This window comes from Catharus ustulatus, chromosome 17, assembly GCF_009819885.2.
Source record: "Catharus ustulatus isolate bCatUst1 chromosome 17, bCatUst1.pri.v2, whole genome shotgun sequence".
Lineage (NCBI taxonomy): Eukaryota > Metazoa > Chordata > Aves > Passeriformes > Turdidae > Catharus > Catharus ustulatus.
The window spans coordinates 11,990,141-12,015,230 of record NC_046237.1 but is presented as its reverse complement, the minus strand read 5'-3'; the positions used below and the strand labels follow the sequence as shown (position 1 = coordinate 12,015,230).

The 25,090-nt window shown below is 42.0% G+C and overlaps 1 protein-coding gene across 9 annotated transcripts in view; it reads left to right on the top strand.

Annotated features, from left to right (window-relative positions):
• The window catches only part of PTPRT (protein tyrosine phosphatase receptor type T), a 450,791-nt gene that overhangs the window by 95,014 nt on the left and 330,687 nt on the right, over window positions 1-25,090 (top strand). For all 9 annotated transcript variants that reach the window (XM_033075163.2, XM_033075164.2, XM_033075167.2 and 6 more), the window contains exon 2: window positions 21,919-22,044. In XM_033075163.2, coding sequence (XP_032931054.1) covers window positions 21,919-22,044 — 126 coding nt within the window. The remainder of the gene's footprint in view (window positions 1-21,918; window positions 22,045-25,090) is intronic.

The window sequence follows — 25,090 nt, the reverse complement described above, 5'->3', positions numbered from 1 at the left end:
GAGAAGTGGCTGTGCTTATTTTCCCACCTCATTTCTTTTGCCAGATGATGCTCAGAGCTGCAGGTGGTGGTGGCATAGGGGAAGCTCCCATGCAAACTGCAGCAAAGCAAATGAATTTTGCTGCCCTGCTGTTTCCTTCCCACCCACTATCCCGTGGTGGTCTGTCTCCTGAGTGCTGCTTGTGAACAGCAGCTGCTGGCTGGAATTTTTATCAGGCTTTTGGTGTTTTAAATTCAAGAATCTTCAGCTATTTGAGAGCTGTTTATAAGGGAAAAAACCCCACAAAAACAACAAACCAAAAAACCACAACAACCCAAACACCCCCAAACCCAGAATATATCAGATGCTTAATGCAGGATGGGATGTAGAGAAAAGAGCATAGGAATTTTCAGTAAACAAATGCAGTGTGATTAACAAATATCACAGAGTCATGGTTTGGGGTGGAAGGGACCTTAAAATTCATCTATTCTTAGGGTAGGGACACCTTCCACTGTCCCAGGCTGCTCCAACCCCGTCCAGCCTGGCCTTGGGCACTGCCAGGGATCCAGGGGCAGCCACAGCTGCTCTGGGCACCCTGTGCCAGGCATCAGCACCCTCACAGGGAAGAATTTCTTCTTAATATCCAATATATGTTTGGAGAAAACAGGATGAAGCATCTTTAGGACATTTTATTTCTGTTACATTCCCCCATAGCCCCAAAAGTTTCCACAGTCAGTCCTTGAGTGCACGGCAGGGAGGGCTTTGTGGGGTTCAGAGTGGCACATTGTTTTGAAGCTGCTCCTCAGTGGGGTTAATGGGAAATTTTTGTGGGCAGGTGCACAAGCAAAAGCTTTCCACTGAGTTTCAGGTTTTTGCACCTAAACAAGCTCTTCCATTTAAATTGTGTTTGTGGGAAAGGTTATTGCTGTTCCACTGCGTGCCAGCACCATCAAAGGGATAAAACCACCAGGAGATTGTGTAACGCTGGCAGAACGGGGTGAAATTGAGTTTGGCACTTCTGGGTTCTCTTTCATGAAGTTGGCAACTGTCTGATATCTTACTCGGACTGCTGGAGAGCTCTTGGTACTTAGCAATCTTTTTTAAAGCAATTTACGAAGGGATTAAGTGACATTCCTGCTTGTGAAACTGGATTAAAGCTGGGACTTGCAGGGGCTCTCGTGCAATGCCATGACAGGTTCAAGTCCCAGCATCTCCTCAGCTCTGCTGCATGACAGTAATTACAACCAAGTCATGAAAAAAATTGCTGTTGTTCGGTTTATTTTGTTCTGGTTCAACCCCTCCCCCCCAGATTTTTGTTATTTCTCAGGAAAGTTTTGCTCTTGGAAGAAGGAGGGAAAGGATCTACACAAAAAACCCAGCATGTTTGGTTTGGGTGTCTGAACAGCCCCCATGAACATTGGTGTGGATCAGCAGTGTCACTGGGAAGGTGATAAAGCTTGGAAGAGCTCTGGGATGCTTTGATAAGAGTAAGCTGGAAGGGAGAGAGGGAGAGGGGAAGCTCACACTGTAGTATTTTGCTTTTTAAGTACCAGCTGTCCTTTCTGCAGCCCTAGATTTATCAAATTAACTCCCCTTTTTCCCCATGCTTGGTTTTAATACGTCCACTTGTACCACAGAAAAAATGCAATTAGCCTTTGCTTTCACTCAGGCATTGGTACAGTGAGAACATTTGCTCATTTACAGCAGTGGCAAGGTCATGAGCTGCACACTTATTTCAATCTAATTTTTGTGATTCTGTAGTTGACTTCTTAACTGAAATTTTCAGCTCCATTAATTAAATTTAAGCAGTTATTTTTTTTCCACCTAGGATTATCAGTAAAAAGGGAAAATGAGCGGGGAAAGCACAAACATTGCTTTCTGTTCCTACATCTTGATTTGAGCTCTGTGCTGCTACTACCAGAAGAAAACATGAAAGAGTCTGAGAGATGAAACCCAGAGCTGCTGGTGACAGAGGAGGGGAGGTCACACAGTTTGTGCTCGGTTTAGTCCAGCAGGGACACAAAGGAGAGACAATGCAGTTGTGTCAGAGGAAGGTAATTTTCCAAGCAGCATTAATTCAACTCAGAGTTTTAAAAGCAGTATTGAAGTTGTTCTTCAGAAAATCCATTATCAGAGGCCACTGCTGGAGCTAAACCACATTTTCCTAATATACTGAGCAGCTGTCAAATGAGGTCTTCAGACTCTTGTCTTTCCATGTGTATGTCCTGCTCCTGCTTTGATTTACTTGCCTGGCTCACTCTGTGTGTAATGTTAGGGAGGTCTGCAAACAAGCCCAGATTGAAAGTCTCTCAGTATTGAAGTTTCTCACAGCTAAGTGAAAAGCACTTAGTAAAAGTAATGCAGCATTATCCTTAATGCTAGACAATTCTATTAAAGGGTCTATAAAGTAACACTGAAAGACTTTTTCACATAATCTAAAGTGATGGTAAGTACTGACCAATAAAACATTGTCTTTTCCAGAAATACTGCTTTTTCTAGAAGAGTAATATGATTATTCTTCTATTTAGCTTTCTTTTCCAAGGTAGAATTTGAAAGGGAAATACCTAACCTGCTAATTGACAGATCTTACCCATTATCTTAATGTAGTCACATCAGGATGCATTTGAATTGTTTGCTGATGTGTCTGTCCCACAACCCCACATCATGAAAGTGTTTCCAGTGCTGTTTGTCTTTCAGGGAATTTAAACCTAAATTGTAAGTGAAGGCTTTATAGTCACGGTGTTAAGTTTGGTCATTGGTGAATGTGAACATGACAGCAGTGTGTGCCTGGGAATTACAGCCTGGGATGGGGAAGGAGCTGGGATAGGAAGGAGCTGGAAGGGGAAGGAGCTGGAATGGAGAATGAACTGGAATGGAGAATGAACTGGAATGGGGAATTAGCTGGGGTGGGGAAGGAGCTGGGATGGGGAAGGAACTGGGATGGGGAATGAGCTGGGATGGGGAAGGAGCTGGGATGGGGAATGGGCTGGGATGGGGAATGAACTGGGATGGGGAAGGAGCTGGGATGGGGAAGGAGCTGGGATGGGGAATGGGCTGGGATGAGGAATGAACTGGGATGGGGAAGGAGCTGCTGGTGCTGTCCCTGTGCTCAGTGTGGGCAGGACTGGGCTCTCCAAAGAAGGGTGTGTGTGGAGTGGAGCCAGAGGAGCTGCTGGGATCCATCCAGGGATCCATCCAGGGCAGGCTGAGAGAGCTGAACAAGAAAAGGCTCCATGGAGGCCCCAGAGACCCTTCCAGAGCCTGAGGGGCTCCAGGAGAGCTGGGGAGGGACTGGGGGCAAGGCATGGACGGACAGGACGTGAGGCACAATTTCAAACTGAAAACAGGAATTTTAGATCAGATATTAGAATGAAATTCCTTCCTGTGAGGGTGGGCAGGCCCTGGCACAGGTGCCCAGAGCAGCTGTGGCTGCCCCTGGATCCCTGGAGTGTCCAAGGCCAGGCTGGAGAGGGCTTGGAGCACCTGGGACAGGGGAAGGTGTCCCTGCCATGGCAGGGGTGGAACAAGATGATTTTTAACATTCCTTCCAACTCAAATAATTCCATAGTTCTGTAATTAACTGCTAGGAAGCTTTGGAGTCTGCTCACAGGTGGAAATCCATGCTCTCTTGCTGCAGAAAAACCTGTCTGGAATAGAAGTAAATGAATCACACAGGATCAGAGCATTTGATTTATTTGAATGCAGTGTTTCATACCTCAGTGAAGAAAAAAGAATCAGCAATTCTTTCCTTAAGAAGTATTTTTTTGATTGAAAATGAGGTTTTAACTTTATGCTGAAGATCTGAAATCTCTAAAGAAGTTAGAGATCCATTTCTCTGTAGTTTTCCAGGAGCTGCAGCACAAGAATAGCCATTGTTCCTGCACCCTGTGTCTCTTTATAGGTGGCAGGGTGAAGCTGATGGTGGTTCAGAGTTTCAATCCAGTTTTTGTTAAAGCTTTTGGATCTTTCAGGCAGGGCAAGTGTGATATTTGGCTGGCAACAGCAGTGTGATTGCTTTGAGGAGTAATGAAAACACCTGATGACCTGAATTAGGTAAAGACTGTGTGAGGACAGGAGATGGACAAATCTTCAGACTTCAATTCCTCTTTGTTCTTAATCAGTAGTTGTCAGTGTCTGTGTCTGCCTTGCAGTGCCATGAAGGAGTCAAGTCAGAAGGAATCAAAGCAGACAGCTGGAGCCTTTAATTTAAAAGCCTGTGACACCTTTGTGAATGAGACTGGTGAGCAGGCAAGTCACAACTGGTGAATCGATGGCAACTGCTTCTCTACTTGCCTGGGAAGTAGTGGGTGTAGACTTGGGGGGTTCTTAAATGGGAAATTAAGGTTGTTAAACCCCTCTGAATGTATCCTGCCAGCCTAAATATTGTATATTGGGAATGCAGTATGTATATTGGGATGGAAGGGCAGGAAAGAGGGGCTCTGGCATTTGTACACAATGTCTGATTCCCAGAGATGTCTGATTTCTTTGTCTCCAGCACAGGGGTGTAACTCAAAAAGGAAAGCAAAGTTATGTTCAAATGGCTTGGACATCACTATTGGCCAGTGCAGCTTCTAAGGAACAAATTATAGCAAAAGTAAGATGGTTTCTAATCCTTCAACTTTCCCCTCCAAAGAATCCCCCTCTCCCAAGGATTGCTGGCAGTGCCCCTCTGCTCAGGCCCAGGAAAGCAGAGTTTCAGCAGGTAAATCAGTGTTTGCAGCACATCTTGGACTCCTTGCATTAATCCTCAGCTCCTGCTCTCCCAGCACACTGGCAGCATCTCATCCATCCAGGGAATGCATTACTGTGGGCTTTAGAGTGTAATAGAGATTCCAAAGAAGTGAAGGGCTTCAGCTCAATAACCTGCATTTGATCACATTCTGGCCCTCATTCAGCTCTCTGGGGTGCTATGATGATACCAGTAATGGAAAGTTGCATATTCAGCTGGGTATACAGTTTTCATCTCCAGCATAAGGAAAAAGGATGAATATCCATTCTAGGGGACATTTTTGAAAAAGGCCTGTGATTGATATCTTAGCCAAAAAGATTTAAAACTCATAGAAAACACTTTTTAATTGCCTCAAAATGCTGGAACTGAGTGGCAGCAATTTTAATAATTTAAAGATTAAAATAAGAATATTATAATTTAATGAAGTCTCTTTATATGCCTGTGGGGTTTCAGGCAGATCATGGGTTTTTAAAAGTCACATAAAAAAGGAACGTGGTTTAAAAACTTAATAATAATTAAAAAATGTGAAAAACAGGTATTCAGTAACTGCTTCCTGTATTTCCTAGAAACCTTTTCCTGTTTGAGTACATGAAGTCCACAAAGCTCACTGGAAGCAAGTAAAGGCTTTTTTAGGCTGTTGTGGAAAATAATGGATTAATGGCTAGAATTATGTGACCTTCATAGGAGTCCAGAAATTTGCTGCGCTGATTGAAAAATTAAACAATATTTTAAATAAACTAAATTCCCTGGTGGACAGGGAATGTGTTCAGAGCAGCTGTGGCTGCCCCTGGATCCCTGGCAGTGCCCAAGGCCAGGCTGGACAGGGTTGGAGCACCTGGGACAGTGGGAGGTGTCCCTGCCATGGCTGGGATGGGGCTGGATGAGCTTTAAGGTCCTTTCCAACCCAAACCTGTCTGTGTTTCTATGATTTTCATGTGTTAAAATCTTTCTGTGAATGTGTAAAGGTATTACAAAGTGATATGGGGTTGGTTTTTGTTGTTTTTTTTTTTTTCTTTTGGTTTGTTTTTGTTTTGTTTTTCTCTTCTCTGAGCAATCTCTCAGGAAATTTTAAGTTTTTTTGCTTTGGGTGACATCTCTTCCACCCTAGTTTAAATGCACTGTGCACCAGTAGAGGGAAAGAGTCATGATGCACAATTTATACTCCTCATTGCCACATCCCTGTTCAACTAGTAATCAGCTTTATGATAGTCTGGTCCACTGGGATTCATCAAAATCATCTTACAAAGAACTTGAGTTTTGTTTCTGTGCTTTGACACCTTTTTAAATCATATCCCAAAGATAGCATAGCACCACCTCATTGTTCTGTAAAGCAAGGGACAGACCTAATGCTTTCACCAAGTTCCCAGGGTTTCCTGACCAAGCACTCCCAGCTGCTGTCCTTGGTGAGCCACCTGTTACCCTCATGTTTGTACACAGGTTTTACACTGTGAAAGAAAACAACTGTGGGTACCAGGTGGAATGCAGATCAACTCCCTGAATGTGGCACAGAAAGAGGATAGGATCTGTCCCTAGGTCTGTGTATGAATATACTGGTTATATGCATATAAAAATCAAACTTGCACAGCTGGGGTAAGAAACAGCATTTCTGCTCAGTGTGTGGAATTCTCTCAAAATTCAATAAGGCAAAAATGTGACTTTGTAGTAACTAGTAAAGGTACTTATGAGTGATTCTAGATTATTGATTGTCCATATCAAAACAGTAACTGCAAGTTTGGGGAAGTCAAGTGGAGCTTGTTAAAGCAAAGGTTTTAGAGCAGCTCTGGGGTTTTTTGTGTTTCTTACTGTCACCTTCTTACCTGTGAAACACTGTCAGTTTGCCAGGACTGAAAGTCAGGTTCTATTTTATAATTGCCTGTTTAATTAGTACCAGCATGTTAGTGCACTGACTTTATCTAAGATATTAAATCACATAATTGACACTTTCAGTGTTGTAAAGTGTGGAATTGAATGATGGGGGACTGGTCCAACAGGGTATAAATTCTTTTATAATTCTTCTATTCGCTACTGAATCTTTTAATGTCAATTGCTAAAGCTGGAGAGGTTTAATTTAAAGTGTAGGGTTTGGAAATACTGACATAGATCCTAAAAGACAGACTTTAGAAGGAGTTGGTCCAAGGATGCACTCTTTACCTGGATGATAACTAGAGATTATTTGTGGGTTAGAAATGCAGTGCCCTGGGATAGTGGAAGGGGTCCCTCCCCATGGCAGGATGATGGAACTGGATGGGCTTTAAGGTCCCTTCTGACCCAAACCATTCCAGGATTCTGTGACTGGTTTGGAAAATGCAGTATGGTAAATTTAACTCAAGTTTAATAGCATTGCTATAGAGAAATGAGTGAAATGTGTGAGTCTAGGACTACCCTGGGCATTGTAAGCTTTTTTTCGTATCTTTCTACTGGAGGAATCCTAACTGACATTAAATTGTAATTTTTGAAATCTTGGTTTATTTCACTGCTGCTGTGAACATAAAAACAAGGAATGTGCTGTTACAGGTAGTCCCTTACACACAGCTGGAGGAGAATAAAAGTATCAGACAGGAGGAATTAGGATTTTGAAATGTGATGAAATAAAAAATGGGATGTAATTTAGCATTACAGAATGCAAGGTCATGCATCTCAGGACTAATTATTTTTTTGGTTTAAGATTTGAAATCAGTTGGAAATGACAAGAAGCTGTTGGAGCATTAAAAGCAGGAGATTGAGATGAGTCTGAGATGTGCTCCTGCAAAGAGAATGTCTTTCTGTGAGGCAAGGTGGCAAAACAGGAATGTGTTATGTGGATCAAAAATTATTTTATCTGGAGTATTCCGGAAGGTGATTCCATCTGGACAGCACAAGAACTCCTTCAGAGGAGAGATGAATTCAGCACATCACAGATGTAAAGAAGGGCTATAAGGAGATTTGCATAATTGAGAATTTTTGCCATGGAGAGACTGGAGTATGCAGCTTCCTTAATCCAGCAAAACAGAACCTGGGAGCTGCAGTGAAGGAGAGCACGGAATGCTCCTGGTTGGGAAAAGAATGAATTGAGCACTGAATCCTGCACCAGCATGAGGATCCAGCCATGGCACCACAGGACTTCTAGTTCCAAAGAATAAATAACAGATATGTGCAGGGATGGGAGGCAGTGGTTGGGACCTGCTTTGTGACTGTGTGGTTTGGATATTAATGTGGGAACAGCACTCAGAAACAATCAAACTTTTGCTACAGTGAAACTGTAGTTTCACAATCTGGTGGTGCACAAAATTGGTGTCCAAACTCCTTCAGAAAGAAATTATTTTCATTTCCTAAATAGCAATAAACGGTGTTTCCCTTCTTTCCTCACCATGGTGTCTTCCAGCCATCCCAAGAAAGCTTTGGTGACATTGGCAAGAAAACAATATTCTGTGTCATTGGTCATTTTTCTCTTGAGGACATCTCATTATTGCCTCCATCATTCAATGTAGGTTAAAAAACACAATCAGATCATTTAGCTGAGGATCTGCTAATAACTGTTGTAATTTTGACTCAAGGCACTCAGCCTGTGCTGTCACACGAGTTCAGTGTTCCCAGGGGCTGCTGTCAGCACTGGGCAGAGGTCACTTTTTAATAGCTCAGGTTTCCATTTACTTGTTTTCAGCTTGGAGTCCATCAATCCCATGTCTGTGGTGGTTCCTCCATTACAGAAATTGTGCCAATCAGCTGTGGATTGGTGAGAAATCTGCCAGCACAGCTGGCTCTGAGCTCTGGTGCCTGTGTGAGGAGTGAGGTCACCAGTGTAACTCTGGAAAGTTGGTGCTGTGACTGGGATGCAGGTCAAGTGTGTTCAGAAAGTCTCTGCTCACACCTGTCCTGCAGCTGGATGCAGATTTGTGGTTGTATCATCACCACCTCTGAGGAAAGAGAGCATTAAACCTAAACCTGACTCACACAGCTCCAGTATAATCTTTATATCTGAAAACAAGTCCACTCACTTGGATTGTTTTTAGTTTCTGTGCTAATAAAATTATATCTGCTGGTTAAATAATGCTTTTTTTTTTTAAAAATCCATATTAATTGTAGTATCTGTTCTGGGAAATTCTATTAGTTTTTGCCACAGATGAGTGTTTTCGGATAAACAACATCTTTATTCCAGCTGGGACTTCATCATCGAGTTTATCTTAATTATCTAATCTTAAAATAGACTTAAACTGCTAGAAAGGCTGCAGTATAGTCAAGTATCACAATTATTTCCTCCCTGTGAGACAGTGCTTTAGAATTGAAAAAAAAAGACCAACCAACCAAACAAACCAAAGCTGATATTGATATTCTGGTGAGAAGTCTGCCTTGTATGAAGTGCAGAATGTGAGGGGAAACAGTGGTGCCTCCTGGGTACAGCCTGCCAGGCAGAGTCATTTCCATGGAAAAACAATCTCCTGCAGCCCCTTCTCATCCCTGGGGTGTTGCTTCAGCACATGGCAGATGCTCTCTCTGCAGTGTCACTGTCCCATGCCAGCACCTGGCACGAGGGCAAACCCCCTCTGTCCCCTCTGTGAGGATGACAGCCAGATGTCAGGGTGTGGCAAAGGTGTAGAATTTATCCTGGGAGTTTACAAATTCCAGAGGTGCACAGAGATTCTGAATGTTTGAGCATCAGTGGAGCTTGTTCATGAAATCACAGAATTTCCTGGGCTGGGAGGGACCCCCAGGATGAGGCAGCCCAGCCCCTGTCCCTGCACAGACACCCCCAGAACCCCACCCTGAGCATCCCTGGCAGCGCTGTCCTGGAGCTCCTGGAGCTCTGGCAGCCTCGGGGCCGTGCCCGTCCCCTGGGCAGTGCCAGCACCCTCTGGAAGGTGCTCAGGGCTGGGAATGTGCTTTGAGGAAGGTGCAGTGTGTACTTTGTTCATGAGTTTCCAGATAACCTCTGGCAGGTGTCTGCCCTGATCCAGCTGTTCTGCTGGTTTTGAGCTGACTGAGGGGAGTTCCTGTTGTTTCCCTTTGCTGGTGAGGGGATTGTGAGAGGACTCTGGGGTAAAGAAAAGTGGTTTGGTGCCATAATTGTTATAATAGGCTACAGACTGCAGAGATAACAAAAGGAGATGCCTGATTAGCTTATTTTATTGATGTTTTTTATGTTACTTACAAACCTTAGCACAGTGAATAAAGATCAACAGATAGGCCACAGGACAAAACCAAAGAAAGTCTCAGGACCGTGGAATGGTTTGGGCTGGAAGCTACTTTAAAGAGGGAGGGCAGGGACACCTTCCACTGTCCCAGGCTACTCCAAGCCCTGTCCAGCCTGGCCTTGGGCACTGCCAGGGATCCAGGGGCAGCCACAGCTGCTCTGGGCATCCTGTGCCAGGGCCTCTGACCATCTGAGTAAAGAATTTCCTCTTAAATTCTAATCTGAATATCTCCTCTTTTATTTTAAAAATGTGCTTTCAAACATTCTTTCACTCCATCTCTCTAACATTTTTTGGCTGCAATGTCTAATGTGCAGTTAGCTCAAGTATCAGTATAATTGCACTCTGGTTATAATTGGATAAGTATATTTAATACCAATTCAGTTGATCAGAAACTGAATCTAATTTCTGAATGACTTAATGTCATGATCATAATCTTTGGAAGAATCATATATTTAATAAATCAGATTCTCACACAGGCATCTTAAAATTTAAATGGCTTGTATAAAAATGGACAATGAATTTATTAGAAATTTTATACTTAGTCAAGCTGCAGAGCTGAAATCTTGAGGAGGACACTTATTAAAAATCTTTGCTTTTGAGTAGCTGCACTTTCACCAGGGGCTCTGGGAATGGATTACATTTTAATGGAGTTTCCTGGGCTGTTAAATACTGTATGCAGCTATACTCACAAATACCCTTTCATCTACCAGAATCAAGTGGAAAGGTGCTTTATAGGGCTTGGCGAGGATGTGGATAAAGCAATATCATGCACAAGGTATTTGTTTAATTTCTGGAGATGGTGTCATTCAATTTCAAGTGTAAGACAAGTCTTTAAAGCAAAGACAATTACCTACTTAAATTGCTGGTAGGACCTTATTTCCAGATGTAAATATCCAGTAAATGAGCTTTTTGTACATCTGAATTGCACTTATGAACTTCGACTATTTCAGTGTAAGAACAGCAGTAAAGTTTGGGGTTTTACACAGGTTTTACAAAATCCTCCAAGATTCCTGAAAGGAAATATTGATGTACTGTCTGTGAAACAGCTTTGAAGCCTGTTTCAAATTTAGATTTTTAGAATCTGCCCTTTACTGAGCCATCTCTGCTGCAGCCACTGCAACACCAAGGGCTGGTGAGGTTGGGATAAAAAGCTCAGAGCACTTGGTTCATGTGTCTCAATGGACCAAGGATTAAAAGCTGACTGAAACCATGGTTCATATGACAGAAAAGGGCTTCTTATTCCTAGCTGGTCATTCAGTATCCCAAGAAGTGATTGCTTTTAGATTCTTTCACCTTGTGCCTTTCAAGTCTTAGAAAGAAATGTTTTAAGGATTTAATGCTTCCCAGCAGAGTTCAGGCTTGATGCTGCTTAAAAGGAATAAGAGCTGTGGAGTTCAGAAAATCTGGCTTGAAAAATATTTTCCCTTGGCAATGTATTATTCTAAGTTTCAGCCCTATACTGGAGGTTATCTATAGCAAAGACCTTGGATGATGGAATAGGAATATTTTTCTCTCTGTTTGTTCCCAACCTGATTTTGTATAACAGAGACAGTACTGCCTGAAACTGTTCCAAAATGAAGTGCAGAGTGAAAATAAGATGTTGACATTTCATCCATTCTAAAGTTTGGAATTCCTCTAAAATCCAGAACCTCAGCAGATACTGAGCTGTTATTAACAAATCATTTCCCCCCTCAGTGGATGGAGACTGGAGGGGCTCCTGGGGACTCCTTCAGCTGCTGGGCCATTTCTGAGCCCACCTGTGACTTGTCACTGGCTGCAGGTGCCAAGGATGTGACAGGGTAGCACCCAGGGGGATGAGACAGGCTGTGATGGCCCCTTCACAGACTCTGAGCTGTTTGTGAGGTAACTGCACTCCTGCTGAAGTTACTCAGGGTTTTCTCCTCATTGCCATGCTGTCCCTCATTAATACAGAGTTTGGAATGCTGCAGCTCTGCTAAATGCACATTCTGGGTCAGGGGCTGAGAGAGGAAGATTCATGGCTGTAATTAGAGAGGCACTTTGCACATATGCTTATGTAGTAGTAGGAAATTTGGTTAAACAGAAGAGGAGCTCTGTATATTTTCAAGAACTCACAAGTGCTGTTAGGCAGAGATCTCTTTATTCCTGGCACGTATTTACTCTGTGTTGTGCTCTTTGGGCAATGAATTTACACAGAGGAGGCTGGAAGATAATAGCAAGCAGATCTTTTTTCCTCACTCTGTTTCCAGTGTGCTGCAGAGGACAGAGGGGCTTCCAGGGCTTGTTGTTTGCCCCACTGCTCTGAGATCCTGAGCAGCATCCTGGGGATTGCAGGGCACTGGTACAGCAAGGGAGAGATGTGCATAGAAAATGCACAGGCAGAATAAACAAACTGAAAAAGCAATTAGAAGTCAGGTAACAAATTACTAAAATTCAAATCTGTAGCTGACTGTCAGTGCCTCAGCCATCAGTGAACTGATGGAACTTTGCAGAGCTCTTTCAGAGCCCAGGATTTGCCCTCCTGTTCCCAGTCTGACTGCAGGGCAGCTGGAAGCAGAGCAGCTGGACAGCCACTGTCACGTCTGGGGCTGACTTGCTCCTGACACATTGAATGAAGATCATGGTTTGACTGAAAACAATTTAAAATACATGTCTTTAAATATCCTTGACATTGCACTTTAACTGTAATTTGAAACAGTATCTGTCAGCAACAAGTGAAAGGGCATTTGGAAGATAACCTTGATCTGAGATTTGTATAAAGGTGAAGCTATAGGAGTTGTTAGAACCCAATAAAAGTTATTTATACAGCCATTGTCTGGGAGTAGCTTCCAAAACCAAAGTTATTAAATTTAGCTATACCAGTGGTAAGACTCATTGCAAGTTATTACCATTGTATTATATTAGCCAATTAGATTTTATTTGCTGATACTCAATAAGAGATGATAGCTATCCTTTTATCTAAATCTGATATTTAACCACAGTGGAGTTGAGCTAATACTTGTCACATGGTAGCTCAAATATCAAGGAGTTTTAGGAGTTTTGCACAGTGCTGGATCTTTAATTGGACATGTTCAGAAGCAATTTAAACAAAATATCAGCATTGTTCCTCAAGAATCAACCCACTTTGTTAGAATCTTCTCCAGGAAAACATTTAAACCACTGCTAGTTCTTTTTAGAACTGTTTAGAATACAGATGGCATGTGTGTGTGTGCATGTGGACATTTCTGTCCTCATGAAGACTGTGGGAACTTCTCTGTGAGTGCAAAAGTAAGATGCATTTTGGAAGTCCAGCACTGAGTTAATTTTTTCCCTTGGCCTCATTTGGGAAGTTAATGGAATAATTACAAAATGCCAGTCCAATAAAAACTTAAATTCTTCTCTGAAAGGCTATGTCTGTTCTAGTTATATTTGATTGCAACCAGATTGTGTTTAATTTTATTCTGTTTGGTGGTGTGGCAAGAAACCAGACTCCCTCCCCTTATTTAAGGTAATCCTTGTGTTTTGTGACCATGAACTTCCAATGAAACATCTCTGTTGGAAGGAGATCTTCCTCCAAAACAGGAACAGCAGAACATGGAAAGAAAAAACCTGGAAGTTTTGTAGGTGCTGTTGGAATTCCTGAAATGGTGTCTGTTGAGACAATATTTTATTCATCACCAAAGATAATGTGAGTCAGTCAACAGCTGCTTCTTGCTTAAAGTTCAACCACATTAATTTGAAGTTTGTATGAAAGCTTATTGAGAAAGAGAGGCTTGCTAATGGAATATAAAATAAGTGAGAAACAGCTTCTTCCAGACAGGTTTTTCTGCCTTGTAAAGTAAGGATGTATTTTAAGTGTGCAGCTTGAACAGGTATCCATGTGACAGGTAAAATGCTGAAATGAAGCAAGTCAATAGAGAGCTCTGACTGATCAATGCTCCAGTGGAGCAGCTGAGGTACAATTTAGTGGAAATGCACTATAAATACAGTGTTGGACAAGCCTGTTAAGATCCACTGAATAATTAGCCCTAAGAATTTTCAGATACTGGAAGAAAAGAAAAGCAATATTCTTTTTTTTTTTTTTTTTTTTTTAAAGAAACAATGAACACCCACAAACAGCTTTTACTGACAAATATAACTAAGCACATCTTCAACAATCATGGCTAACAATTTAATGTGCATTTTTGGAATCCAAAACAGAATTACTTAAGGAAAAAAAAATTGTCTGTGACTTTAAAAATGAATTGAAGCAAATTAAGACTTTTTAAAATATTTAGTGTACAAGTATAGCAGCAAGTATGTGCTACAAATCTGTGTTTTTAAAAAGAAATCTGCATTCTGTCATACTATGACTAAAGCAGAAGTCTGCTTCAATGGTGGAAAGCCATTAAATTTATAGATTGAAAGATTATTAGTGAGAATCTTGAGGAAAGTGGGCTGAGAATGTCTGTTTAAGAATCTTTTATGGATTTGATAACCTGTGTTAATTTTACAAGTTTCATCTTGGGACAGGCAAGTCTGAAAATTCTTAGCATAAATCTTGGTGTGTTGCAGCAGACTGGAACTAACTGAACTTGGAAAGTCAGGGTTCTTTGAAAAGGTGCAGGATATTAACTGACTTTTGGTGTAGCTTGAAAAAAATAATTCAGTCAGATTAGAAATATGTACAGATCTCTAATATTAACTTATGCTTAAAGCAATAAAATGTTAATATTGAGCTATTGAAATAGTGACAGCTCAGCTGTCAGTAGCAAAAATGTATTCCTGGTATTAAATAAAGGACATACATTTTTGCAAGGCAAGTTAGATGAGTCATCCTTGATTTGGACATATAAATTGAAACAAATGACATTTAGTGTTAGTTTTAGTCCTGGGATACCTCAAAGTGATTTCACTGATCCGTGGTGGATTATGAAGCACAGAATTACTAATGAGTGCTTGAGCTGGTCTGGGGCACAAGGAAAATTCAGCAAAGAGAAAGCTGTAATGATGAATTTAAGGAAAAGAGCTCAGCTTAAACTGACAAGTTCAGGGAATGGAGCTTAAACACTCCTGTCATGCCTGGCAGGATCCACGAGGCTTCTCTGCTCCTGGGATTAGAGCAGAACTGCTGAGCTCTGTGGGGCTGCTGCACTTGTGGGACCAATGCTTCCTGCAGGAAGTGCTGGGAGAAAAACCTGTTATTGCTGGGAGGACACTGAGGTGTTTCACCTCCAAAGCTGCACCTGTGTGTTCCTGGTGATGCTCCTCATGGACCCCACACATGATCCCCTGCTCAGGGGAAGCAATCATTTGATTGTAGCAAGGTTCCTCTGCAAGGAACCTCCAGCTATTGATTTTATCCCTGCATGGGAGATGTGTGTGCATGGATACTGTGCTCAGAGCTGCTTCAGAGCATGTGGGAATAGGTATGTGACACTGAAACTGCAAAGATAGCAAGGTCACAGGGTGCATAATTGGAAAAAGACTTAGAAAATACATAAATATATGCTGATAGTATGAGTGTCTTCCTTAAGGGATTCGTAGCACTTGGAATCACAATTCCAGTTTTGAATCAAGAAGAGTTTTTCTTGGTTCTGCATTCAGGATTTTCAAGGATTACATTGATTTAGGGGAAAAAACCCCAAACCCTATACATATAAATTTTAATTCTAAAGAGAAATAACTTTAATTGCTGTTTTTAAAAATAAAGACAAGCTTTTTGTATGCTTCTCCTGTAACCTGGATTGCCAGGGCACAGAACATGTAAAAAGAATGAAATTTAGTCAAATCTAACAAGAATGCTTCAAACTTTGGCCAGGCAGTTGTTACTGGTATCTGAAAGAACTGGTACCTTCCAGAGCACAGATAAAACTGTCTCTGCTTACATGGAAATTTAGCAAGGCTGTGTCAAGAGTGAGATGGCAAGACAAGAAACAGAACTGTCCTGTGGTGGGTGAGTCACTCCCTGACCATGGGGACTGACACTTGCAGCAGAAACCAAACCACATGGGATGTATTTGAGGATTAGAGAATTCACTGATGATTGTTTCTGAATCCCAAACATCTGGGTACCTCAAGAGAAACACCTCTGGAGCATCAGCAGCTGAGAAACCTGGGATTTGTGTTTGATGGTTGAGTGACTCACCTGAATTTACACAAGGTCTGAGCCCAGTTCTTAAAGAACTGACATCATAAAATGAAGTGAATGCTTTACTTCAGAGTTTATTCCTTCTTACACACTGCAGAACCTAGTCCTCCTTTTCTCCTGATGTGGATCCACTGTTAGCATAACCAATGATCAAAGCTTTCCCTGCAGTTTGAGGAGTCACAGCATCTTTGTCTCCCTTGTAGAGTTTGAGTTTAAATACACCCTGAATACATGGTGCCCTTTGACTCTGTAAAGATTATTCTTGTCTCTCTGCAGAAACCTGTTCTTTGAAAATCCGTGGCTATAGAACAAACATTTGGTTAGGATAATAAAGTACTCACTGCAATTGGCCAGTTGCAAGAGCAGGTTGATGTGCTCTTGTCTGATGTCTTCTCTCTTTATCTTTCTGGAAGGACTAGGAAGCACATAAAGAACTTAGGGCTCTTCCTGAGTGAGGAAACTCCAATATCCCTTGATTTATCCCATCTTAAAGCAACTCAGCACAAGCTTTACATGAGCATTTTCATTCTACACTCTCTCCCACTTCCAGAAGAACAGACAATAAGAGTTCTCAGGAATTTGCTATATGAATTCTACAGTCTGAAAAATAAGTTGCAAATGGATTGTTATACAATAAATCCCACACTAGGAGTTACTTTAATGAGCCAAATGCATCTTCTCCAGCCCTGGTAAACAAGGATGTCTGTGGAAGGGATGAGAATGAATGATCAGAAACAGTGCAGAGTTCTGTAGTTGATAAGCACTGCCTCATCCTGACAGCATTTGTTTCTTCCTTGCTTTGCATTTTGTGGGTTTAAGATAAAAATTGATAGACTAAATCTCAGCTCTCATGAAAGTTTCAGAGGGGATGTTTATTAAAAAGTGTTCATGCTTTCTCATCTTTGGCCATTTTGTTGCTGTTTGGGGGTTATTGTTTTTATTTGGTTGTAGTTTTTTAGTAAATGAGAGAAGTCACTGCATTTTGGAGGGCTGGTGGAGTGGATCAATGACACTGATGTTCTCATTGTCTCTCTCCCTTTCCCTCTTTGGGATTGCTGTAAATGTCTGATCAAATTATATCTGCAGCTCTGTTTCCTGTGTGTGCTTAGAACCACGGGGTAACCGATGAAGCTTCTCACATCAGTGTGTTTCTTTATCCCCTTTCAGAAGTATTGTGTTTTTTATCTGGTGAGTCTGTGAGAGTTTGACATTGGATGACTTTATAAAACATTCAACTAATTGGATTTGTTAAAATAAATAAATCAAACACTAATTGGAATGTGCCCTGCCATTATTTTTGCTTACTGAATTAGATATTATGGCGTGAAGTTCTTTTTATCATATTTGTGCACTTATTTAAACACCCCCCTGGCGCACACTTTTGCAAATTCAATTATATATTCAAAGGAGCCATTCAATTTATGCAAGGCTGGTTTACATTTAATCCAGGGGCAAGTCTCAGTAACTGATGATAGGTCTGCTCAAGATTAATTAGCATCACTCAGACGAGCAGTGGCATTGTTACAAGCCCGCAGTGTAAAACAAGGGATATTTTATCCTTCTTATGTGGGCCATTATTTGCTTCAATATGACCCTTTTCAGGAAGGGAAAAGCTTTCTGGTTTAGATTTCATTTTGTGAAAAGGGTTTAACACCACCTGTGTTATCCAGCACCATCAAAGCCATCTCCATTCCATTGTTGGCCCCACTGATAACTGCAGTTTGTCTAATTTTTAACCAAGCAGGAAAAAGGCTCCAAACGTCCCAATTTGTTTTCCAAAAATCCTCATTCTTGCTAACAATTTATGAAGATGCACACCCCATTTTGGTGATTGTGTAAATGTTGTCATTCTCCTCCAGCTGCTCTGTGATGGGTGGCTGAGATGACAGCATGCAGACCAGGTAACTAAATTCATCCAATGGTCAGTCTTCCCTTCAACTTGAGAATTATTCTCCTAAGGTTAGTGAATAGCCCTGTTCTGCCTGTAGGCAGTCAGATTTCAGCCATGGATGATTTTCTTTGGGGATGGGTCTAACCTCTTCCTGTCTTTATGTTCCATCATATTTGGGTGTAGCTCATCTAAGTATCTGCATAGGTGGGGTGGCTTTGCAAGTATTGAATATTAAGCTTATGCTGACATCAGTGAAAACAACACTTCTGCTTGTTACTATTCCTACTTTAGTGAACTCCTAAAATCTCTTCAATTTTATGAACCTGGGTGCTTGTAAGGGCAGCTGCAATGTCACATGTGCCAGCTTCTGCAGAAAGCAGGGTCAGCTCTGCTGTCCTTGCCTGCAGATATGAACACAAACCACTGTGGCTCCATGGCTTTACCAAGGGTTGGATATAAGTGAGGGTGGGCAGGCCCTGGCACAGGGTGCCCAGAGCAGCTGTGGCTGCCCCTGGATCCCTGGCAGTGTCCCAGGCCAGGCTGGACAGAGCTTGGAGCAGCCTGGGACAGTGGGAGGTGTCCCTGCCCATGGATGATCTTTCAGACCCTTTCTAACCCAAACCATTCTGTGACTGTTACAGTAAGCCCAAAATCTGTGAGGTTCTGACATAGTGTACTTCTTTCCTGTCACTTTCTGAAGTTTTTTACTGTCCCATAATATAAAGTGCATCACAGCAGTGTGAAGAGAGGAGTTGTTGACTTTTTGGCTCACAAGTCACTGTGGCTCTGGCTCCCAGCTGAGCCTTTATTTCATTTTTAATTCTGCTCTCAGTGGGACACACCAGAGCAAGAAGCTGGTGGGCACTGTCCCCTTCTTGGCACCCAGGATTCACACAGGCAATCTGCTTGTCTGAGCCCTTAAAACTGACTCCAGCTTTTTCTCCTTGTCCTCATTTCCTGCAAATTCACCTCCACACTCCAATTCTGCTGCCTCTGGTAAATGAATCCTTCTGGCTTATTGCCCTGTCACTCTGTGTTTGGAGGTTTCTCCACCAACCTTTTCTTTCTCTGAAATGTAGGTATCTTGCTGCTGCTTTTAAGGCTCTCCATGGTTTATTCTTTCCTTTCCTTTTCAGCTGCACCACAAGGTTAGCTTTGACTTTCAGGCAAGGCACTTTAAAGCTTCCTCAGGTGTTGTTTTGTATCAGCAGATGCTCCCAGTTAATCTCCACAGGTTTTCACGTTTTCAGCTGCTCACACTCCACCTTCCTCAGCCAGGATAAAATCACCCGTTTAGCTGATTATGCCAGGCTATTAACAATTATATTCCCAGTTCAGTCAGCACTGCTGCCCCACATTTTGCTAACCATTGCTTATTTTACTTCTGGAACTCTGAAGCAGCTCCTGTGCAATCTTCTCTGTGTACAGGAGATGTCCTAGCACAGCTGGGCTGGAGCAGAGCAGGTATTTACAATTCCTTCAAAGAACAGCTCCCAGCCAGCCCCACGCCTGTGCAGTGAGCAGGGGGTGGGGATGGTTTGTGTCTGAAATAAAGGGGCTCCCTCCAAATGAGGATGCTCTGTGTGGAGGCTGAGAGCAGATTTGATTCTGCCTCTTGTTCTGCTTGCTGGGACAAAGGTGACTTTCACTGCTCACTCCCACACAGTTCCAGGCTGCCTGGATCTTCCCTTGGATTTTTTTAATGAGCCTGTTCAATATTGTAATTTTGAACTTTTTCACCTAAGTTAATTAAAAAAAAAATTAGGGAGACAGTTTTTAAATGTAATCCTGCTTGTTTTGACAGCTGGAGAAGCTTCAAAAATGCAATAAATTAAAGGCAAGGATTATTTAAATATTATAAAATCATGACAACTCAGAAATATTTGCAGAAGCTACTGAAACAGGCAAGTTTTCAAAGGTCATAAAATCTATTAACAGATCTATTTATAATGAGAATATGTAATACATAAAACTTTTAATTTTTTAGGGTAACAAACCTTCCTAGAATATGTTTGACTAGAAATGTTTGGTGAAGTTTTGTAAAAACATTAAAAAAAACCAAAACCATTCCAGTTGGAGTGCACAGAGAATTATTTCACTGAGTAAGGGACTGAGGAATATTAATGACATGAAATGTATTTGTAATCTGTGAGGAGTTCTGTGGGAACTGAGACAAAGTTTGGGCTTTCTGGTGGGTGAGGGGGATGTGGGTGAAAATTGAAGAAGGCTTTAATTCAGTGTTGGGTGACCCTTTATTGCAGAGGAAGCACGAGTCAGTTCCAGGTGTTCATTGTGTGAGTGCAGCTGTGGGAAGGAGGGAGGAGTTGGGAATATCTGTGTCCATGCAGCTCTGGTTGGTGCCAGGAGGCATTGGTGTTGGCTGGCAGAGCAGGGGAGTGTTCCCTGAGCACTGTGCAGCCCTGCTGAGTGCCATGTGCCCAGCTCCTTTGGGGACTGGCATTGTGATTGGAGGTGTCTCTGCAGCCTGAGCTGACCCCCTGTGTGTGTTTTAGAGTCTCTGTGTCCCAGCACCAGAGAAAGAGTCAGGAGACTCTTCTGTTGTTTCCAGAGGTGTTTATTTTATCTCAAAGTTCTTTCCCTGCCCAGCCCAGGTCTGTTCAGCAGGTCAGCCCCAGCCACACTGCCCACCCTGGGGTGGGATTATAAACTACATAAACATTATTTACAATTATCTTCCAATACCTATCACTTATATTGTACAGTCTGGTTCTATTCTAAACCAATCTAAAAGTGCCAACATCACCTAAAAGATGGATGCAGGAAGAAGGAGGAAGAAGGACAGAACACACCCAGGTTCCTCCATCTTGACCCCAGACCCTTATTATAAACAATCTTAAAAACCTACTTTTTCACTTTATAATAATCTAACTTATACTCTACTTATTTTTAGTGACTTGTAATTCTTCATGTAAGGATGGTAATTTTTCCCAGGGAGAGAAATCCAAGGCACAGGGGTTCTGGGCACTGTGCCAAGGCTCATGAGCCCCCTGCCTGGGTCTGGAACTGTCCAGGGAAGCCAGAGGGATGGCTTGGGTTCCCACATGGCATCTGCAGAGAACAATGATCCTTTGTTCCCTAAGAGGAAATCAAAGCTTTACAGACACACCCTGGGCATGGCTGAAGTCTAAACTGAGGGTCCCCAGTCCAGTGGATCCAGTAGTAAAATACCTGGGCAGGCTGAATTGGGTGGAGGTGAGGAGTGCCTGAGATCATGAGGGACACAAGTGTAGAACACATCCCAGGGAATAAACTATCCCTGGTTCTCTGTGTGACCCAAGTTTCAAAGATCTGCACTGGAATACAAAATTTCATTCCACTGTTCCTGGATTCCCCTTGGTTCACAAGTGTTCAGGCAGCTGCCAATGTATTTTTGAGTTAACTTCTTCCAAGTATTCCAGGAATTGCAGTGAAGATCTTTCAGTCAGAGTCTGGAAGGTGTGAATGCCATCAACATCTGCTGCTTCTCATTCTCTTGTTCAGAAAACACAGGGCTGTGCTCAAAAGTATTGACTTGAAAGACCTGGAGGATGCTCTATGTGTTCTTGGACCACACAGAAATTCATGGTGTTAAGTTTAGGAGATGGTTAAAGCCAGGTTAAATATGATCAAGGCTCAAAAGCAAAAATAAATGAGGTATTGCTGTAGGAACAGTGATGCTGTACTTGTTTATCATTTGCACTCCTCCTTCCTTTTCCTGATTTTTAAAAAATATCTTACTTGGAGGTTCATGCAAATGTTCCTGTATGGGGTTATCCTGTAAAATTGTCCTTGAAAATAACAAGTTTAAATAAAGGGGGCTGATCTTAGAAACAGTAGTGTGGAGGAAAGAAAATAAGGGCTTCCAGTGGATATAAAACATGGAAAGTACAAAGATTTTTTTGGACATCACCTTTGTGCTGCATGAAAAACAATGTTCAGGAAATTAGTTTCATTTATTTTTATTTCCTGTGTAAGCTTGGGTACAAAATATCTAAATAAATGGCCTACCACGAAGAAAGAAAGAAAATTAACCCAGAAATGTTTTTGTTGTTTTTGGTTTTAGGTGGTTGTTCATTCGATGAGCACTACAGTAATTGTGGCTATAGCGTCGCCTTGGGAACCAATGGATTTACCTGGGAGCAGATCAATACCTGGGAGAAGCCCACAATGGATCCTGCTGTCCCAACTGGTGAGTCAGGAGCCTCAACAACAATGATGAGATGCAATTCTTGGGGAGAATCAGATTTATTCTTATATATGTGTGTACTGGCTGTGCATAGACACAATAGCAGAACTGGATTTTGTTCAGCAATAAAATGTTAATTTTGTGTTCAAAATAGTCTGGTAACAGAATTCATAGATGTGAGGTGGCTTTTTGGCAACATTTGCCTTTGGATATCCTTGCAGAATTGTTTTATATTTCTTATTCTATTTCTCATTTAGCAGAGAGAAAATGCTGTGGATATAAAACTCCAAGGTTCAGCCGGCTCTTGGCGTGTTTCTGGATGAGAGGGTTATGTGAGCAGGTTCATGTTAGACAGGCCAGAAGATGTAAAGCCTTAAAATGTGTGGAAATATTGGACATTCAGTTACCTTTTAGCTCTCAACTGATTGTTTTGAATTCCAGTTTTGAGAAAGACAAGAAAGTTCCCAGAGAATTAATGGTGGTAGCTAATGCTTGATTGGGCTGGGACTTGAGACAGGAGAATTTTCATGTGCAAGGAAAACATTTCAAACAGAGAGAGTTACCAGAGTTTCTGATTTACTGATATGTGCTGAGTATAGTGTAGACTCCCTGTGATAGTTGGAATATTCTTAGCAGAGCTCACTTGGTAATAATTTCCAAGTTTTGTTTTTCATTGGAAGGTACCATTATGCTTTATATGGGAATGAATTCCCTAGCCTTAAAGTGCTGTGGAATGCTTTGTTTACATTGAAGAAGAACTTGATTTAAGAAAACACTTTAAAATTCACTAAAGATCCTACTTTGTCCATGTTAGTTGCCACCTAAAATAGCAATACAAGTCTCTTCCAGGCACACAGTGGCAAAAAGACTTCATCAGCCAGTTAAGACTTAAATTTCACTCCTAAAAAAAGAAATACTCATTCTGGTTAGTGCATTGCACTGTGAGAGCACAAGCTACATGGAAAAACAGAACATAATGTTGTTCAAGACATATTTTTACGCCTGTAATTATTGGGCTAAGAGACTTGTAGTTGCTGGCTGCCTGGCAAGGACATGGTGTGGAGCTGAGACAGCAATAGCTCCCTGCCACTGCCAGAGCCCATTCCTGGGTGCTTGTAGTGAAAACCAGCTCAGCAGACACCAGCCTGCCTGGGCTTCCTGCAGCACTGAAAGCTGTTTAAGTTCTGTGGGTTTTAAATCATTTTATCATTGGAAGTTGTTCAGAATGGGACCCTTCAAGGTGTGTCACAGCTGGCACCACTTGGTTTGGCTGTGGCATCCCCAAAGCAGTTAATTGTGGAAGTTGTAGATTTTTGGTCCTGTCTGTAAGAGTGTATTTTGTGATTCTGGATGTTTGTTGTGTTTTAAATGATGGTAGTTTTATCCTGGGGGTCCTCAGCTTTTGGTTCATTGTTGTGTCCTTATTTTGTGCCCTTGGTAAAGACCAAGCTAGAGAGACATGGCAAATCTGTGAGTTTACTGATCCCAGAGGGAAAGAGTAGGAATTTACAGTTTTGATGCAATTGAGAATCTGGGATAAATGGGAAGTTTTATATGGCTCGCACTGGATGAGTTCAATGCTTTGTTAGCTCTAAATGTTATAGTAAATCCTTCCTGGCCTCCTTAGGAATGTGTATTGTCTTCTGAAATACTCTGGAACCATGGAGAGGTCAGCAGAACTCACAGAGCTGGAAAAGACCTCTGTGGTTATTGACTTCCAGCCCTAATCCCACCCCAAACTGTGCTCCCACATCTGTTTTATGTCCACATGTGCCACATCTCCTTGTTTTATGAATTCTTCCAGGGATGGTGACTCCACCACTTCCCTGGGCAGCCATTCCAGTGCTTGACAACCCTTTCAACAAAGAAGTTTTTCCTAATATCCAATCTAAACAACAATAGACAAGCAACAGCCAGGAATGGCATGATTAAAAACCCCAAAGCAACAAACCAACCCAAAAAAATCCCAACCCCAAAAAACCACTCCATATACACAAAAACCCCCATGTCAACCCCAAAAATCACAGTGTAATTTCTTCCCCCTTTCCTTGATATCTGGTTTAACAAAAAAGAATAAAAATCTAGAGATACTCCAGCAGCTGCAAATTTAACAAAGGTTAGACCTCAAACAAAAGAATGCAGAAAGCTTTATTGAAGTTTAGAGGCAAAGGTAAAGCAGCCCTGAGGTGGGAATGTGCTGATAGTAGGTAAAAAGGTTTTAAGGAGCATGAGGGGAAATGAGTCAGTTCCTAATGTGGCTGATTGATGTCACAGGACTGTTCATTAAGGGCAAAATCAGTAGGTGGAAGCTCACAAACCACAGCAAATGGGTACAGAAGGGCCTGGTGTCACAAGCCCCAAGTCTTCAAGAGCTGTCTGAGCTGTGCTAACCTTGGAGTAAATTGCAGTGTTCACTCACACTGCCTGAAGCTGGCAGAGATTTTTGGAGCTGTTATTGAGAGTCTATTGCTGGCTGGAATTGTGATGTTTGTGTTGGTTACTCTTTGCAAAGCTGTTTGTGGGAATAAAAGTTGTTTACTTAATATTCGTGCGGTGGCAGAGCCAGGTGGATGAACTGAAGAGCAGCATGTTCCACTCCTACAAGCAGGCACATCTTTAAAGCTGGAGTCCTGGAACATGTGATGGTTGACTTGCCATTCCATTGAATTTCTCCACAGCAACTAAGAGAAGCAGGGTGCAAATCCACTGAGCTGCAGGGTGTAAGAGGTGGTAACAAAGAGGTGTTCATGGAATAAGCATCCAGAGGCACGACAGAGCACAGAGGGTGGAGGCAGGAGTGCCAGCAGGGCTCTGGGAATGCACCAGGAATGCAGATTTTCTTTGCTAGGGCTGTATTTTAAACACTGCCTTATTTTTATAGCGGGGAATAGGTTAAAATTCGACACTGTGGAAATGTTAAAAACAAAAAGTGAGCAGGAGTTAGGTTGGTTCAGTGACACTGAGTCAGCCTGCAGTGCATGGCCATCCCCCAGCTGCTCAGCCCTTTGCTCTGGAAAACATTTTGGCTTTCCTGAGTACCAGCAGATCC